Raw genomic sequence first — 18,563 nt, forward strand, 5'->3', positions numbered from 1 at the left:
AAAAAAAAAAAAAAAACAGGGCAGAAACTCAAACTGAACCTCAAACTTCTATTAAAGCTTTTCCCTTTCGGGACGTTTCAAAACTATCTGATCCCAACGATCCTCTCAGCTGATCCAGATCTGAGCGTGGACCTGCGGTGGAAGAGCGTCCCTCTGTTCTCCCGTGCTCGCCGCTCAGCCCTTGGAGATGCTGTTGTACGTCGCCTGGGAGGACGGGTCCAGAGGTTTGCTGGCGGCTTTGTCTTTTAGCGGAGGGCCTTTGGGTTGGTCCGCCACAATGGGCTCCCTGTCGTCCTCCAGGTCGGAGTCGTCGCAGCGCGGCAGCTGCAGCAAGGTGGTGAGGCCGTGCAGGTCGGCCATCTTGTGGAAGAAGCTCAGCAGGAGGTACATCATCATCAGACCCAGGAAGAGGTAGACTGCAGAGAACACAGGGTCCACTGTTAAAAGGTAGAAGGGTCAAACGAACGAACATCAGGGTCACAAAAGCCCCGACTATGTTTCCAGACATCCTCACTTCACTAACAGCTGATTACCTGGATCAGGTGGATCCAACCAGTCAGAATATGAGGGCGGAGTTTGTCAGACGCACCTCTGTCTTAACCAATTCTGAACCTTACATTAGGAGATACTTCTTGAGGAAAATAAAATACCAGTACTGTATTTTTCAGAGAATACTCTTTGTGTAGTTTGGTCATTGGTGGGAATTATACTTAAGGGACTAATGTGACTTTTTTTTTAACAAATAGGTTTTTAAATTTGGTTTTCTCCCACTAAAAACAACTAGAGGACACTGTACGTGTGGGATAGTATTTGCTACTGAATGGAAGAGGAAGCGCTGCTAAAAACAAACATGGAGGATAGGGCTGCCTCGATTAGCCGACTGATCGACAACTAAAATAGTCGATGATTATTAATAGTCGTAATTAATAGTCTATTAATCATTACTTTATATAATATGGAGTCAGAGTGTAGTAAAGTTGAAAGTTATAATGGCGTTAAGCTAAATTTTTAGAGGATTTTGGCATTTATTAAGGTTTTTTTAGGCTATTTTGGAGTTTAGCTATTATTTATGCTCCATGCCAGCTATTTTGGCTAATTTAGGATTTTTTCAGTTTTTAGGCTATTTTGTGGTTTTACCTAATATTTTAGCTGCATGCTAGCTGTTTTGGCTAATTTTTTTTTCAGCTTTTTAGGATAATTTGTCATTTAACTAATATTTCAGCTGGCTATTACCTTTAACAGTTTCAGCTATCAGCTTCAGTGTTTTTAGCTATCAGCACTAGCATCTTCTATGGCCATATTCTGCCTTCAGTATTTACACTAGCTTTATTGCAGGTAATGCCATTTATCTAGTTTTTAGTTAGTTAAAAGCTAATGATGGTTAAAATTTGTGCTTTACATCCAGTTTGTGCATGACCTGATATAGAGCAGCTGTAAACCAAAAGCGGTCAGTAAGTCAAACAGCAGCTTCAGGATTCACCTGAAACAGCTGAGTCATGAAAACCAGCAGCTGAGCTCCGAGGACTTTGACTGTTCAAACTCAAAACTGTTTGTTGTTCTGACATATTTGGAGAAAAGCTGAAGCTTTGAAACGTGCACGACCGTCCAGATGGAACCAGGTTCAGTCAATGTGTCAAACCGTCAGCCGCCGTCATCCGTCCTCAGAGCCTTTTTTAGCCTCATTAGATGTTATTGCATTAATGCAGACAGTGGGAAGACGAGGAGGGGGCGGGGTCTATTTTACAGATAAATATTAGATTAGCTTCATGAATTCAGGTTAATCTGAAACAGGATTCTGAGGAGCGGGTGGATCCTGTGAAAAGACACTTTAGGAGCTTCTTTACCAGCGAACCTGTGAAATCCCACAAACAAGGCTCCTTTCACACTAAAAGGTCATTCCAGCCAGATCTGATTACAGCTGAGAAACAAGCGGCGACACGGTTTCCTCCTGTGACAGTGATAGACAGTAGAAACCACCTTCACCAGGTGTCAGCTGCTGCACCTAAAAATCTGTGTCCACAAACGCCACAGTTTAATTCAGCTCTGATGGTTGGGCCCTAAAAAGATGATTTCCAGCACATCACCTACTTGTGAATGTGACGGCAGTGAAAGAACGCACCGCCCACATCCTCCTGATGAAACGCTCACAACAGAGACGCACATCCGGATGAAACGCTGCAGGAGTGCAGAAATGCACCGAGGAGATCAAACATCTACAGTTTGAGGTGGAAAAAGTGAGCACCTGTATTTCAGAGCAACATTCAGAGAAACACTTCCTGCTCACATTAAAGTCTGATCCTCTTTGGATCCATTTTCAAAGCGTTCACAGTGCTCTCTTAAGTCTGATTATTGTGTTTTCAGACAAAATAATAATTAAAAACTGTCATTTCTAGGATATTGTACCTACATAGGAGTTCATTAGAAATTAAACTTAAGAGTTGTGGGCGGGAATGTTAGCATGGAGTAAGCCAGCCCTCATTTCCCATCATTCCTTTGTTGCAGGACTTCACATCGTGTCTGTTTCAATGACTTAAATCGTGGTCATTGTGAATGCATCTTTAGATTACAGACTGATTCTGAACACCAAAGATTTATTCTAAAGTGAGTTGAGCACATCGCCTCGAGTTTACGCCACCAAAGCACCAAGGCCTCAAAAATAAACAACTGGATGTAATAAATGGAAAGGGCACAGTTTAATAATGTCGGAACTTTAACTCTAATTTAATGAGATAAAAAAATATTACTCCCATTGTACAGTTTTAAAAAATGAAAATGCAGTAATAAACAAACTAGTTTGACACTAAACTACATAGAAATGTTTTTGGTTTAAATTTGAATTTTTACACAGGATTCAAAAAGTCATTTCTGAAACCACCAGTGGTCATTTCAGGAACTGCAGATTAAAAAAAGTTATAGAAATCACGCCCGTTAATATTTGTGCACCTACATTTCTTTAATTTTTTTCTTCATCCATTAATTTTTGATTTTTTCGGTTATTCTCTATTTACAGCTCAACAGTTAAGAATTTCTAAACCATCAAAGAATAAATTATTTAGAATTCTGTTACGTTCCTGTATTGTACATTTATGATGTTATAATTTTGTATTTGATCTTTCAAATGTAAGAAATAGTGCATCTAAAAATGATGCAAACCAGGAAGTACCAAATGTTGCAGTTCCTCAGAAGACCACTAGAGGCACTAAAGTCATCTCCTTTCGACTCGTTAGATTCTACATAAAAATGTTACTGCTCAGAATCTTGGAGGTGATGTCAAAAATGACGGGTTTATGGCACATACAGTCTGTTTATGGTTTTGAAAAAGAAACTTCCTGATGGTGCATTCAGTGACAATTAAACACTGAATTATACAAATTTTAAATTGAAAAATTAAAAAAAAAAATTCTCAAAGTAACAGATTAAAACAGCTAAGACGCCCCGCCCTCTTCTTGCTTTATAGAAATCCAAAATTTAACACTAAACAGTAAAGATTTATGCATTTTATTTTTATAATGTAACTTCACATCTGAATTTTAAGCATTTTTCCATATGAGAAAGTTTTATTAAAATCAGGCACTTTCATTCTGTCACTGAAAAACATACAAAAAAATTTGAAGTCGTGTCTCCTCATCTGTGTTTGGGATTTACATCAAAGTTACCTCCATTCTCACCTCCAGCAGTAACATTTTTGGTTGACTGAATCAAGTGTTTTAGATTCTATGTTTTGTTTACTCTTTTATAATTTGTCCAATTTCACAACACAATTGCGTCTTAAGGTAAAAAAGAAAACAGATTTTCCGACCAAAGTCAAGAACAACCAGTAAAAACAAGAAAAAATCAATTCTAGACTCTAAAATCCATCATCTCTCATTTCTGCATTTCTCCTCTTTGCAGTGAAGGGTTCAGATCTGCAGGAATTTGTAGCATCAGGTTTATTTGTGTTCATTTTCTTGCATCGTTATCAGCCATGTTTACTCTCTGTAAACAATCAGCTGGTCCCTCATGTGACGGGTCATGTGATCAGCACTTGTTTATTCTCTTCTTGGCACACAGAAAGTCAAGTTTCTGCAGCGACTCGTCTCCCAACTAAACTGTAAAGTGTAAAACGCAGCAGCTGCAGCTCTGAAAACCTTAAACTTCTGCTAAATCCTGCTAGGAAACGAGTGAACTTCAGCTTCCAGACGGCTGTCAAAGAGCAGTTTTCATTTAAGAGAGACTGACCTCTGGGCCTTCAGAGGCTGCTGAGAAAAAGAGAAGCAGCGAGGTGCAACTTCTCACATCAGAGATAAGAAAAAAACTAAATGTCTGGTTCCCTTCCTGAGAACTGAACAGCTAATGTACATCCTCTCTTTTAATGTTGTTTCCATTCAAACTGTATTTCAAAAAAGGGAAATGCACAAAACCAACTTTCACTGCCAGCTGGACCTGCAGCTTCATAACATGAAGTCACACCGCTGTCATCATTTCCTTTAAACAGCAGTTTATGCAGAAGAGAAACTTTTGAAGCTGAGCAGAAACAGACCAAATGAAGATTGAATCTACGGTGGCCCTGAAGCACAAATCACTCAATTCAAAAGCTTGTGTTAAAGATCATATCAGCAGTTAAAAAGAAGAAAAATCAGTGAGCGGTGAGACACACTCTACTGCATCAAGCAGCTGCACGCCGTCCTTTGGGGTTTTCCCTCCTGAAGGCCATTTCATGACCAGTTCCTGATGGAAATTCCTCAGAGCAGATAAATAAATGTTCAGGACTGAATACATAGAACATCTCATTTAGCTTTTCTGTAAGTCCTCTGCTGCAGACAGCTGTAAGCCGGTTCTTAACTCTGTTTGCAGAGACTTTACTTCGGTAAACATGAACTGATAGCAGCGTCATCGTTTCCTGGAACGACCAGACAACAGTTTTTCAATTAGCTCACAGTGACGAATCATTTTAAAGGCTGTTTAGTCTGAAAAGGTTGCTCTCAATTTTTTATGTAAAGGTTGGAAAAGCTAAAAACATTTTATTTGTTTTATTTTTGCACGTTTCTAGTGATAATGACATCTACCATCAAACTATCACAAGGGGAAAGAAAAATGCAGATGTCGTTATCACAAGATAACAAATTCCGGCCTACCTTGCTTTTTTTGGCCAGTTTTCTTGTCTACATCTCCCCGTCACGAGAAAAAACACACCTTAGGACGACGGATGTAAATAAGATGTGAGCTAATTCTGGCATATTTATGTTGTAGCCTTGCTAAGACATTGATTAATATACATTGTCCTAATTTAAATAAATCAATAAATACATTTTTTATTAGATTTGTGTTATTTTAAAGTGAAAATATTTGAGTTTCTCAGGTTATTTCTAATATTTTGTCATTTTTAAGTATAAAAACAGTTTTTCTTCCACTGTGGGCTTTCAGTGACTTACAACAACAACCTTGAAGGATTAGGCACAAAAAAGAAAAGATCTTCCTTTAAAATTAAATTTGTAGCAAATCAATTCTGCACTTAAATAACTGTCAGAACTGTATTTAACGTATTGAAATACATTTATTTCATTTTCATAGGACACAAAGACATTCATGATACTCTTGTCCTTGGTGAAAATGAAATGGGACAGAAAGAAGACTTATTGTCTCTGCACGTTTAACTAAATCAATCAAGCTTTGTTAGCTAAATCTATCTAACAATAATGTCAACTGGCTGGGAAAAAGCAACAAAAGCAGACAAATGAAAACAAAAACAACAAGAACCTAAACCAATTCTTGATTTGTAACTCATACGATACATTTCGTGCACTTTGACACATCGTACGAGTTACAAATCAAGAATTACGCACATACAAATCAGATGAGTTTTCTCTCCGTAGTTTTCTTACCCTGAAAGTTAAGCTAATGCTAAGCTAACAAGCTAACAGTCTGGTTTGCATTTTTTTCTATAAACATGAATGTGTCTGATTTAGAAAGCATAAGAAACATTCAACAAATATGTTATTATATTTAAAAAGACTTGTGTTATCATAATCAGACAGCAACACTGCAGAAATGTAGCTAGCATCGGCGATAATATGTTAGCGAACACCACAACAGCTATTTCCTGCCTACTAAACATCTTTATGATATGAAGTGAGAACCACCAACTTATTTTAATATATTTTCTGATACCTTACAAACACTCAAAGTTTAATTATAGCAGGAAAAAAAGTCAAACAAAAAATAGATCAAGCAGGAAACGAAAGCTTTGTACTTGGGTTCCAGTTTTCTTTGTTCAAACAACATTTTAGTAAAAAGATATATAATGACTCATGTCAGTTTTAAAATTGTTTAGACTTTTTTATTTGACATTATTGATCACGATGAGTCGTCAAAGTCAGAGACATCGCAGACAATTCAGAACAAGTTCCCTCACATTTATTTTGTGTTTCTATGTTTTTTTTTTCCAAAAGTTTTGCTCAAAAAGGAAATAAGCAAGAAATGTGTTTCAAACATTCTATTTTAATGGTTAAAAAGGACGTGGAAATGTGACTCACCCATCACAGAGATTTGGTACAGCCCCCTGTGCTTGAGGCCCGGCTGCGTCGCCGGTACAAAATCCCCCAGTCCGATGGTGCACAGCGAGATGAAGCAGAAGTAGATGCCGTCCAAGAACGTCCACGAGGCTTCCAGCGTACTAAACACGGCCGCCGGCGCCAAAAAGAAGCCCAGAAGCACCAGAACCAGCAGCACCACGAAGTGGATGGTAGTCGCCGGGCGAGGGTTCAAACCCGAGCTCTGCAGAGCGCCAACCGGGGCGATGACCAGCGGGTACATGAGCCTCTGCACGCAGGCGGTCAGCACCAGCATGGTGAAGGGAACTCCCAGCAAGGCGTAGAAGATGGAGAAGGCTTTACCAGCGTCAGACAGAGGAGAAGTGTGACCATAACCTGGAGACGAAGCAGAGGAGCAGCAAATTACTGCAACATGTATTATTATTATACAACTTTATTACTCTACTATAGAAATAAACTAGGGACCAACATGTGGATTCAAAAGGGGCTTCAGGCGACTTCTGGACCAGAGGAACTCGACATGGATCACTGACGGCTTTAAATTAGAACCAAGACTCCATTCTAACTCAGTGGTGTGAACTTCCAAGCATCTTTCACTCACGTCACAAGTAAAAGCTGACGAGTTTGAATGCTATGATGACCTGCGCCAGCAGACCGAGTTATTGTGTTTGTTTTTCTACCCATTTGAGACGTTTGTCAGAATCTGATGAAAGGACTGAAAGAGTTTAACGTCCCTTCTTTTATTTTCTTCCAGAGCCATGTCTCTAACGATTTATTACTTCTGGAGTTTTTTTTATTTTCAGAAGCATGTCTCATTAGATCAAACTGAGGAAGAATAAGCTGTAAAAAGACTCGTTTATCCACTCGACGACCGGCGGTCCGGCTCAGGGTGGATCACGGAGCTTTGTTTAATCCTTTAACCAAATACTGAGTTTATCCAAACATGAAAATGTCAGCCTGACACGCTGGTGGAGTTCTTCATGTCTATGGATCAGTAAAATAACAGGAAGAAAAATGTTTTTTCTACAGGTTTCCACAGATAACTGATGATTCTTAAGGCATAGAGAGGTCGGTAACATTTAAATTTACAATCAGATTTAATACATTTTTGTTTTATTGTAGATTTTTGACATAACATTTTAGAGAAATTAGTACATTTTTTTATGTTTTTCACTTAAACTTTCCTAGTACTAAAGCTTTCCAAAACCTTTCCTGGTCGTTCCTTCTACATACAGAATTCCTCTGAGCGGCCAAATGACTCGAGGGATTGGGTTTGGTTCTCATTTCAGTTAAAAAGTGATTCAGAGCTTCATGACTTCCAGATTTTCTGGAGTGTTTTGAGATACGGGGATCAAACTCCTCCAAGTCGAACAGCTGAGGAGAGCGAGGAGTCCGAAGACGAAACGGATCCTTCCAGTAATGGTTACAAACAGATTGGAGGAGAAACTTTAACTTCACTGGTTCAGATTTTTAGATAGTTTCCTTTAGTGATAAAGTGAAAAGCTCGGCCTTCTGGGATCAGTAGAAATATAGAACTGGTTTGTTGCTGCCCGAACACCTGATGGGTGTTTCTAACCAGCTGGAGGCAACAGGGAAGACTCCAGACATGCTGGAGATCCTCACAGTTCCCATCAGCTGGCCTGGGAATTCCTCAACATCCTTCCGGAAGAACTTCAGGAGAAGGAAACCAAACGCCCAGAAAACAAGTATACAAAAATCAGCCATTAAAAAAAACGGTAGGTTTTAAATGATGATCTTCAGAAGAAGATCTTTCCGAAGTTCTCTGACCTATTGTGCAGAAGAAAAAATTAAACAATTTTGTTTGATTTCCCACATCCAGACCAGATTACTGTCAGACTCACTGAACTAAATACGTCAATGAAGCAGCAAAAACATCCTTTATCTAGATTTAAATCAAGAGTTTGTAAGAATGTAGCTTGGAGAGAATCTACACATGACGAGAATGAAGAGAACTGTCCCAAGATGGACCTAAAGTGACTCCAAAAACCCAACAAACCCAGAACCAATGAAGGAACAAAAGCATGGAAAGAAGCAGAGGCCTCACGTTTTTAACCCCAGAAGTTATTTCTTTAGAATTTTTTATTTATTATTCTGTATTTATTTAGGTCCTGTTAATTGCTGTGACCCAAAATGAACAAACAAAAAAACCTTAAAAACCCAAAAGAAAATTAGTTTTGGGTTCTCCAGGCTTCAACAGTCAGAAGTAGATTTTTGGACCAAAATTGAGAATTCTGGGAGAACGAAGCAGCTGAGCAACAAGAACAAGAAGATTTAAACCGTCTGGATCATCAATGATGGGAAGAAGAAGACTTTCTGGAATCTGTGTGTCCCCAAACATCTCGACTCAATCCAACAGCTTAGAGTAAAAAAACAAACTAACTAGAAAGTCAAGCACGGTGGGGGTAGCATGATAGTGAGGGGCTGCTTTCTCATAACTTGATGAAGTCACACATTTAGGCTCTTCTACGAAGTGTAGAATTTTGTTTCCACTTCTGAGTGGATCAAACGGACTCAACGATGATTTGACGTTTCTTCATGATCTTAACCTTAGAACACTTTGACTATAAAAAGTTGCACCATCACTTTTGCTGGGTAATTTTCACCTGATATAATATACCCAATAAAAGGTATTCGTCATAAAAAATAGATCAAAATATGACAACACGTGATAAATTAGAGCAGCTTTCTTTTATTTTAAACTGTGGTTTATTTAAAAAAATGTAAAATATAAGTAAGATCCTAAAAACATGCTTGAAAATGACAGAAAATTTGGAATTTAAGAAAACAGATCATTCCTAAAAAATGATACTGGAGACTTGGTCTCTGGTCCACCCATTCCTGGGACATATGACTTCACCCAGGGACCATGACACTCAGAAAAATGCAAGATATTGGAAATCATGTAAATACTTTTGCTCGAGCGACAGTCCTCTAAACATGAAAAATGAACTTGAATCTGCAAAGGAACCACAGACTGGAGGAAAACTTGAGCTTTATGGTTTGGGGGGCAGTTACTTTTCTACATCGACACACAGTTTAAAAAACTGTTTTCACCAATAAACTAAACGATCCTCTAAATCTGCATTTGTACAGTTTTATTCAATGATCTTTAACTGTAAAGACGAATATGCCAACACAGAAACAATGGAGGGAAATACTTTTTCCATGGGTTTGTTTTTATTTTTGCTTCTTTTTAGTTCAACTTCCAGCTAAAAACGTCCTCTTGTTTTGTCCGTTCCATCAACGATCAAATGTTAAATGTATAGAAGCATTTGAGGAAGTTTCATGCGGGGAACCGGCAGCAGAACAAAGAGCTCAAACACAACGGACGTCTTTGTTCTGCTGCTGCATGAATTTGCATTTCTGCTGGTGTTCCCGTGTCATCAGAAACGAGCGACAGAGCAGCGGTTTGTGTCCAAGCGTGGAGGAGAGCTACTCTGAGATGTTTCTGCACCAGGAGGCGTCTTTATACATCTATGGGGAAATTAAATTAAACTTCTACTTCTAATAATTATAGTTTTAATTTTTTATAAATGACACAAACTTTTATATAAACTAAAAAACAATTATTTAAAAATGTAATTTATATGTGAAGATAGAATTGCGTATAAAATACATAAAACCACCTTTTCCTTCCCGTCACTGAAAGCAGAGAACCAGACGCTGTTTCAGTTCCACACGAGCAGGAAATGCGCTAAACTGAGCAAAAATGAAGCCGTATTACCCAAAAAAAGAAGAAAAAAACGAGGTCACAGGTGTCATTCTTATACTATAATAAACTGTGACAAAAAATTAAGTTTCTAGTTAATCTAAAGTCAAACATTAACCAGGTTAAAAAAAATGCAGCTAAAAGAGGAAACTTTACAAACTTAATGTAGAAGCTCATAACTTAAACATATGTCAAACTTAAAACGAGAATCATAAACAACATTTGTCCTCCATGCTAACAACTGGTTAGCATATTTTTCCATGTATAAGTTGTGTTGTTTTTTATAGTTTCTTTATAGAAGAGTTGCTAGAGTTGATCAAAAGCGACACACGGGTTTTGTAAATTGAAGTGATTAAAACAGAGCATTTGGTGGTTAAACCCTCATTCCAACCACTTAACGCCGAGCAGGGGGGCACTTTATCCCATCTTTGGTATGACTCTGCCTGGATTTGAACTCACGACCTTCCAGTCTCAGGGTGGACGCTCTTCCACAGGGCCATTGAAGGTTGAGCGAAGGCTTCATGGTTGATGGAATCAATGAAACATTTTTAATGTGTTATTGTAGCACTTTTCTGATCGTTTAAATTATTGTGAATTAAAAAGCACATTTAAATTTAAAAAAAAGTCTATTTGTGACAGAAAATATAACTGGTGGGTCACATGGTCCTAGCTCTGCTCCATTCTGATGCATCCACTTGTAGACAAATAGATCTGGTTTTCTCCAAACACTAGCATGCAAGAGAGAGTGTAAAATAAGGGATGATGGGAAATGAGGGCAGGCTTACAGAGGCATATTTCTAATGAAGTAACAGGTTTTTTTTTATTTTACATAAAAACAACAATCATAATTAAGAGACCACTGGGACTGCTTTGGAAACAGATCAAATGATGATGGAGTGAGACTTTAAAATAGAACTTCAGTGAAAAATTCTTAGTTTCTTTGATCTAACGGAGCCAAGAAAGTAAAGACTCAAGTTTTTCTGACAAAATTTTCCCTTTTAAAACAAAGATATATGATCTTTTAGAACCCCACAGTTGGATGTATTTTCTATACCTGTTACTTTTATTTTGCAGAAATCATCTGACATTTGTTCATTTGTCTTAATTTAGTTCATTTTTTAATCCATCTTTAGCATATTTTGGTGTGTTGTTTTGTGCACATCCGTAAACACAGTTTGTATTAATCCCTGTAGGACAGGGGTGTCAAACTCAATCGCACAAGGGGCCAAAATCCAAAACACATTTTAGGTCACGGGCCGAACAGGATAAACATTTATTGAACACTGAAACAAAATTTTTAAAACCGTAACTTTTTAACATAATTATGAACTGGATATATAGCATTACCTGCGATAATGCTAGTGTGAATGATGTAAGATGAATTTAACAGCTGAAGATGCTGAAATTATAGTTACAAATGCTGAACCTGATAGCCAACTAAAATATTAGCTAAATGCCAAATTAGCCTAAAAAAGAAACAAAAAAAAACTTAGATTTGTCAAAACAGCTAGGATGTAGCGGAAAAAAAATCAACTATACTCCAAAATAGCCTACAAAAAAATGAAAAAAAAAAATAAAAATAAAAATAAATTAGCCAAAACAGCTAGCTTTAAAATATTAGCTAAACCCCAAATAACCTTAAAAAAACTTTACAAAAAACTAAATTAGCCAAAACAGCTATCATGCAGCTGAAATATTAGCTAATTTCCAAAACCGCCTAAAAAAAAAATTAAATAAAATAAAAAAGCCTAAATTAGCCAAAACAGTTGGTAGCTGAAATATTTAGCTAAACTCCAAAACAGCTTAAAAAACTGAAAAAGTTTAATTAGCCAAAACGTCTAGCGTGTAAATATTAGCTAAACTCCAAAATAGCCTCAAAAAAATCTTAGTAAATGCTGAAATAGTGTAAAGAGCTAGCAGAATGCCAATTTTAAAACTTTAAAACTGTAACTTCTAACATAATTATGAATAATAAAAAGGCAGGAATATTATTCCAGAATAAATCAATTTAAATCTTTATATAAATAACTTCACATATTTTTGGGCAAAATTATACAAGTTAGAAACAAGTGCAAGATAACATTAATAACAATAAAATAAAATGATGTTGTAGACCTATACGGTTTGGACACACGTGCCAATCATGGAACTGCAGGGTTGTAGTCAAAGGAAAACTGAAGGAGATTCATGAGGGAAGAGAAGCAAACAGGCCACAGGAGAACCATAAAAATCCTAATTTACCGTGCAAACCCTGAAGGGGGGAAGAGCTTAAAGAAGAAGAAGTGATTCTGTCGTGACAAAGATCTCAAACCACTATGAAAATGTTTTCAACCGTCAGCCTTTGTGGTTCCACATTAAAAACTTTCCTCAATTTTTTTTTTTACTCTTCATTCTTTGATCTTGTGTCTCCAGTATCACCTGCAGTGGGGGGTTTGGGGGGGTTAAATGCTCAGGTGTGTAGGCGGTTCACCCTCACATCACAGATAACCAGCTTTTTTTCTTAGCTAATGATCTCCTTTAACCAATTAAACGCCGAATTTGGGGGATTTTCAAAGTAAAAGATCTCAACTGCGCGCGCAGCCTCTCCAACTGAAGCGTTCACAGCTGGAACTTGTTTGGAAAAGTTTGAACACGTGGCAAAAAAACAAAAAGCTGCTGATTTTTGTCTGCTGTGAAACACTGACAGGTCTTTTTTAGTGCCTTTTTAGACGTTTGCGTGCTGCATACGCGTCTAAAAAGACGCTTGCGCCGTGCGTAAAAACGCCGCAACTCACCCACTGTGGTGACCAGGGTGTTGGCGAAGAACATAGAGGATGTCAGGTCCCAGTTTGTGGCTCCGGAGGAGTTCCCGATGACGGACACGCCGTACTTGTTGGCCCGCAGCACCTTGAGCAGAAAGAGCTCGAGGGACGCGGCGTTGACGCAGCTGCGGTTGAGGAACTCCTGCGTCAGGACCTGCATGTCGTGGCGCAGCCGCTCCTCCACCGGCCGCTCGATGCTGGAGAACACCAGCGCGCCGAACAGCAGGTAGATGACGTAGAAGAGCACGAAGCCGGAGAGCAGCAGCCACGACCTGCTGACGGACTGCATGTTGGCCGCTGCGCGCACACATCCGCGCCTCTGCGCCTCCGCGCGCCTCTCTGTGTAGGAACGCTGCGCGCGCGGGGGCTGTCCTAATTGAACTTGAACCCATCCTCCTCCTCCTCCTCCTCCTCCCCCTGTGAGGAGGGAACACCCTCATTTTAATGGTCTCAATTTTCAGGAAGTTTGTCCAAATTGTCTGCAATTTCTGGAATCAAAACATTCTGTCTGTTCAGGACATTCATGCTTGAACTACTTTCAGATTTTTGAAATTTTACGCAGTTTTTGAAATTTCCTGTCGTGTTTTTTCACGTCTTTCTTCAAATATGTGTGCACCTTCTGCAAATGATGCTTTTTCTGCAATTAAAACATTCAACATTTTGAGGACAGTCATGCTTCTACTTTTACTTACAATTTTACTTCAATTTTTACGCATTTTGTGAAATTTTACACCAATTCTGTATTTTTTTTCCTCGCATTTCTTCAAATATTTTTTGAATTTCTGCAAATTATGCAAGTTTGGTATCAAAACATTCAGCATGTTAAAGTTATTCATACGTGTACTTTTGGTCTTATACCTTTCACGCATTTAATTTTTGTGTGTGCAATTTTTACGAACTTTTTTTACAAAAAAAATTCAAATTTTTTGTGCACTTTGAAACATATGTAATATTGGTATCAAAATGTTCAGGATGTTCAGGACATTACTGCTGTTTTGGAATTTATACATTTTACATAATATATTACGTCTTTCGCAATTTTCGCGATTTTTCAAGAAATGTTTCACATTTTTTGCACTTTCAGCAAATTATTCAAGTTTGGTATCTAAACATTCAGCATGTTCAGGACATTCATGATTGTACGTTTGGTTTTATGACTTTTACGCATTTAATTTTTTTGCAATTTTTACTCTTTTTTTGCAAAATTTTCCAATTTTTTGTGCACTTTGAAACATATGGAATATTGGTATCAAAATGTTCAGCTCATTCAGTCCATTCCTGCTTCTTCTTTTGGAATTTATACATTTTATGTAATTTTAGCAATTTTTTGCAATTTTTGCAGTTTTTCAAGAAACTTTTCAAGACATTTTTCATATTTTTGTTCACTTTCTGCAAATTCTGCAAGTTTGGGATCAAAACGTTCGGCATGTTCAGGTTATTCACACATGCACTTTTGGTTCATTACCTTTCACGCATTTAAACTTTTTAAAAAAAATGTAACAATCTTTCTCACGAAATTCTTCCAATTTTTCGTGCACGTTGAAGCATGCACTATTGGTATTAAAACGTTCAGGACATTTCTGCTATTATTTTTGGAATTTAGACATTTTACGCAATTTTTGCAATTATTTTGCAATTTTTGCAATTTCTCAAGAAACTTTTCAATACATTTTTCATATTTTTGTGCACTTTCTGCAAATTATGGAAGTTTGGTATCAAAACGTTCAGCATGTTCAGGTCATTCATACATGTACTTTTGGTTTCATACCTTTCACACATTAAAATGATCTTTTTCCAATTCTAACAATCTTTCTCACGAAATTCTTCCAATTTCCAATTTTTCAGCACATTCAGCACATTCCTATTATTACTTTTGGATTTTATACATTTTACGTAATATATTAAATTTTTCACAATTTTTGCGTCTTTTCAAGAAATTTTTTCACAATTTAAAGCATGTTCTGCAAATGATGGATGTTTGGCATCAAAACTTCAAGCATTTTCAGAACATTATCCAGCAACTCAAGTTAATTTCTTTATGATCTTTAGAAAAAGCTTCAGCAACCCCATTCAGTAAAAATCCTTCACTCTGGCATCACCGCAGGTAATGCTGCACTTCTAGTTATCTTAATTGTTGCCATAAAACCAAAAAAAGGGATGAAATGAGTTTTATTTTTTAAGATAATAAAGTTTGTGCAAGTTTTTTTTCTGATTCTGATTCAATAAATTACAAACATGAGTTCAACATTTTTCGCAAATTACTTGTTATTTAAACTACTTTAACTTTTACTCTTGGTTCTCACTTTTGCATGTAAACGTGTGTGTGACCAAAGTTACTTTGACATTAGAGGCTGTTTTTTTAACCATGAATTTTGATTTTTTATCAACAAACTACATCTATCAAGGTGAAGGTCACTTGCCAAAAGAAAAATTGAGTCCAAAAATTTGGATTTAGGTGGCCTAAAAATCACAAAAATAACGTAAATTGAGAGTTCTAACCAAATGAACGACTCGATCAAATATATTTTCCTAACTTTTGTGCTTCCAGCTGCTTCAGACTCTCATCTCTGCTGTTTGGTAGTGTTTTTGGGAGGGCAGCAGAACTTCTCTGCAGTGATGTTATGTTTTTTGGGGGGAATCAGTCTTATTATGCTATTATGTAAAAGGCAGCTGACTCTCAGTGAAAGAGGTCGGGTCAGTCTGCTCATCTAGTTATTTATCCATGAAGCACAAAGCTTTTTTTATGACGCCGTGCTGACTCAGCAAATATGGAGTTTAACTCTCTCTGGACCTGAAAGGTTCTTCAGGAGGGGCAGAAGCTGGCGAGTCGAGCAGATAGAGACCAAACAGAAGCTCCTGGCTGTCCGAGGGGTCGTGGAAATGCGATCCGGACGCGGTCACAATGTCTGGTGTTGTGTGCGTTCTGATAGTCAGGCCGTGGTGGTGGTTTGCCTCCAAACTAAAAAAGCCAGCTTGTGACCAAGAGCTGGGCGATGAGTCAGAAGCTATTTTTAACCTGAGAAAGGGATTTGTTTTTGAGCCACATTACACACACAAGAACTGGATTCATACTTCTCATTTTTCTGAGGAATTTCATTGGTTCCTCTGGGAGAAATCGGAGACACATTCCCAGACTTTTTTTTTTTCCTTTCGTTGATGTTCCCACTTCTTAAAGACTCACCCCCATGCAAACGGTGTCTTTAACATGTTTTTTTTTGCATTTTTCTCCTGACATTAATGAAGAAAATTAAGATTATAATTGCATTTCTGAATATATTTGGTGAATCATCAAAAAACGTTGTTAGAAATAAGCTTGTAGCTTTGACAAAAGGTCTGCTCCATTCCAATGCATCTTGCAGACAAATAGATCCATCATTTTGATCAAATATGTTTATACTGTTACTCACTGCTTGAGTAGTAATTTAATCTTGAACTTTGGACATGTGACAGAATATAGACCTTTTTATTGTACATTTCTACCATCTGTAACTTGGTTCATCTGTGACAAGGACCCTGACTTAATAAAATAAATTAAAAAATCTATTTAAATAAATCTAATTATGTCACTCCACTTTGCTTCCCAAAATATTATTTAAAATGACAATCTTTGATGATAACCAAATTTTTTAAAATAATTTCTTCAATGATGCTGTTTTATTTATTTATTATTTAATTTTTTTTTTTAGAGTGTTCAATAAATGCTTATCTTGTTCGGCCCGTGACTTAAGGTGTGTTTTGGATTTTGGCCCCTTGTGTGATTGAATTTGACACCCCTCATCTATAGGGAGACACTGGAAATAAAGGAAAAATAAAACATTAGTAATGGATATCAATATAATTTATTCCCATTTGGCAGGTCAGATTGCATAATTAAATGAGCAGCATTTGGCCTCCCGGCTGTAGTGCGCCCCACCTCTGATTTTAGGGACCTCAAAGTCATTTGGGTTATGACATTTTTATTTTTTTACTTAAGTTGTTAAAATAAATATAATTTTTGTTGATATTATATGATCATTTTTAACGTTTAGTTAAGCACACTTTTTAGATCCTTTGTTTTTGTGGAAAATCGATGTTTCAGAAACAAAGTGAGTAAGATAAATATATAAAAAGAGTTTTATTTAATTGATATTTGTAGAAATGAAACATAGTCTAAACAAAATGATGGATTACTTTTAGTTCTTTAAGCAGAAACTCTTAAAAGGAACAAAACATCTCCAATCTGCTTAGAGATTTTTGACAAGATTCAGAAAGAAAATTCTTGCTTGGACGTCTCCTAAAAGACAAATTCAACTGAGTTGGGAACCAAAATAAATGAAAGAAAATCCATTTTGGGTATTTGAGTAAAATTTTCGGCGGTTCATGCGTGTAAAGTTGATTTTCCTTCCCCGTAACCTTTATTTTAAGGATTTTCTCGTTGATTTGACCAAATTTAAAGGTCAGGAGGGAGCAGGAACTACCACACAGTTTCCTTTTATTACATCGGTTACCAGGGCGACGACTCTGTCGTCCCCGTGTGAACAGATCAGAAAATATTCATCTTTTACAGGAGTCTGACATTTGTACAAATGACACAGGCATTTCATCACCAACGGCTGAGTCAGAGAACGTGAGCTGCAGTGCATCGACTCGGAGGAATGACGGATGGATTCAAGTTTTACTCCACAACCAGACCGGTTAGTTCTGCCAGAGAGACAAAGGAAACCGACGAAAGCCTGCATGCTGCTGCTTCAGTCCAGTTGGAAGTGCGAGACACTTCTTTGGCACTTTGATGGGTGCTCCTGCTGCTGCTGCTGCTGCTGCTGCTGGCTGGAAGACGAGCTTGTTTCTTCGGCAAACCGTTCCGGCAGCTTCTGAAGCGGTTATACAGCGAAAGCGCATGCATTACTCTGTGAAATGTAAGGAGGAGGATCCCGGCGCCGCCTTTGACCTCTGCTTGTTTCATAATGACCCTCATGAAGGAGGACAGTGAGAAGCTTTTTTTTGCATGAAGACTGTGAACTGCCAAAAAGGTTCAAGCCACCATGTTGATCGTGAATTTGCATTCAATTAGGAATAAAATACAACAATTTTAAATAAAAAATCAAAAAATGTGTAATGCGAATTTAAAACAATGAGGTCTAAAGCTCTAAAAAAATGGAGTCCTTGTGTTTGTAGGTCTACAACTGTCCTCTCCAGCTCGGACTGTTTCTTATCTGAGGACATTCTGAACCCCTGATCCCTGGAGATTTCCAGCTGTAAAAGGTAAAACAGGCCACAAGGGGGCGGTGCAGCTGCAACCCAGAAACATGACTGATCTAGAGGAGATCTATGAGGAGGAGTGGGCCAAAATCCCTCCTTCAGTGTGTGCAAGTCAGGCAAAAAACTACAGGAAACCTATGGAGCTAAATTGGAGCCAATATTGTTTGAAACCCAAATAAAACAAATTGAGATAAATTTTGGTGTTCGGCCAAAAATGTTTTTTTAAAGTCTGAAACTTTTTGCTATTCTAAAATAAAATGTTGT

At 37.6% G+C, this 18,563-nt stretch overlaps 1 protein-coding gene across 1 annotated transcript in view; it reads right to left on the reverse strand.

The window, feature by feature from the left end:
• Positions 1–13,427, reverse strand: part of kcnk6 (potassium channel, subfamily K, member 6) — a gene marked incomplete in the record, with an annotated part of 13,813 nt that extends 386 nt beyond the window's left edge. The window contains 3 exon segments of the mRNA XM_024277688.2: positions 1–416; positions 6,513–6,905; positions 13,035–13,427. Of these exon segments, the coding sequence (XP_024133456.1) occupies positions 175–416; positions 6,513–6,905; positions 13,035–13,350 (951 nt within the window).
• Positions 13,428–18,563: the final 5,136 nt, after the last annotated feature.

This window comes from Oryzias melastigma, linkage group LG13 (genome assembly GCF_002922805.2).
Source record: "Oryzias melastigma strain HK-1 linkage group LG13, ASM292280v2, whole genome shotgun sequence".
NCBI lineage: Eukaryota > Metazoa > Chordata > Actinopteri > Beloniformes > Adrianichthyidae > Oryzias > Oryzias melastigma.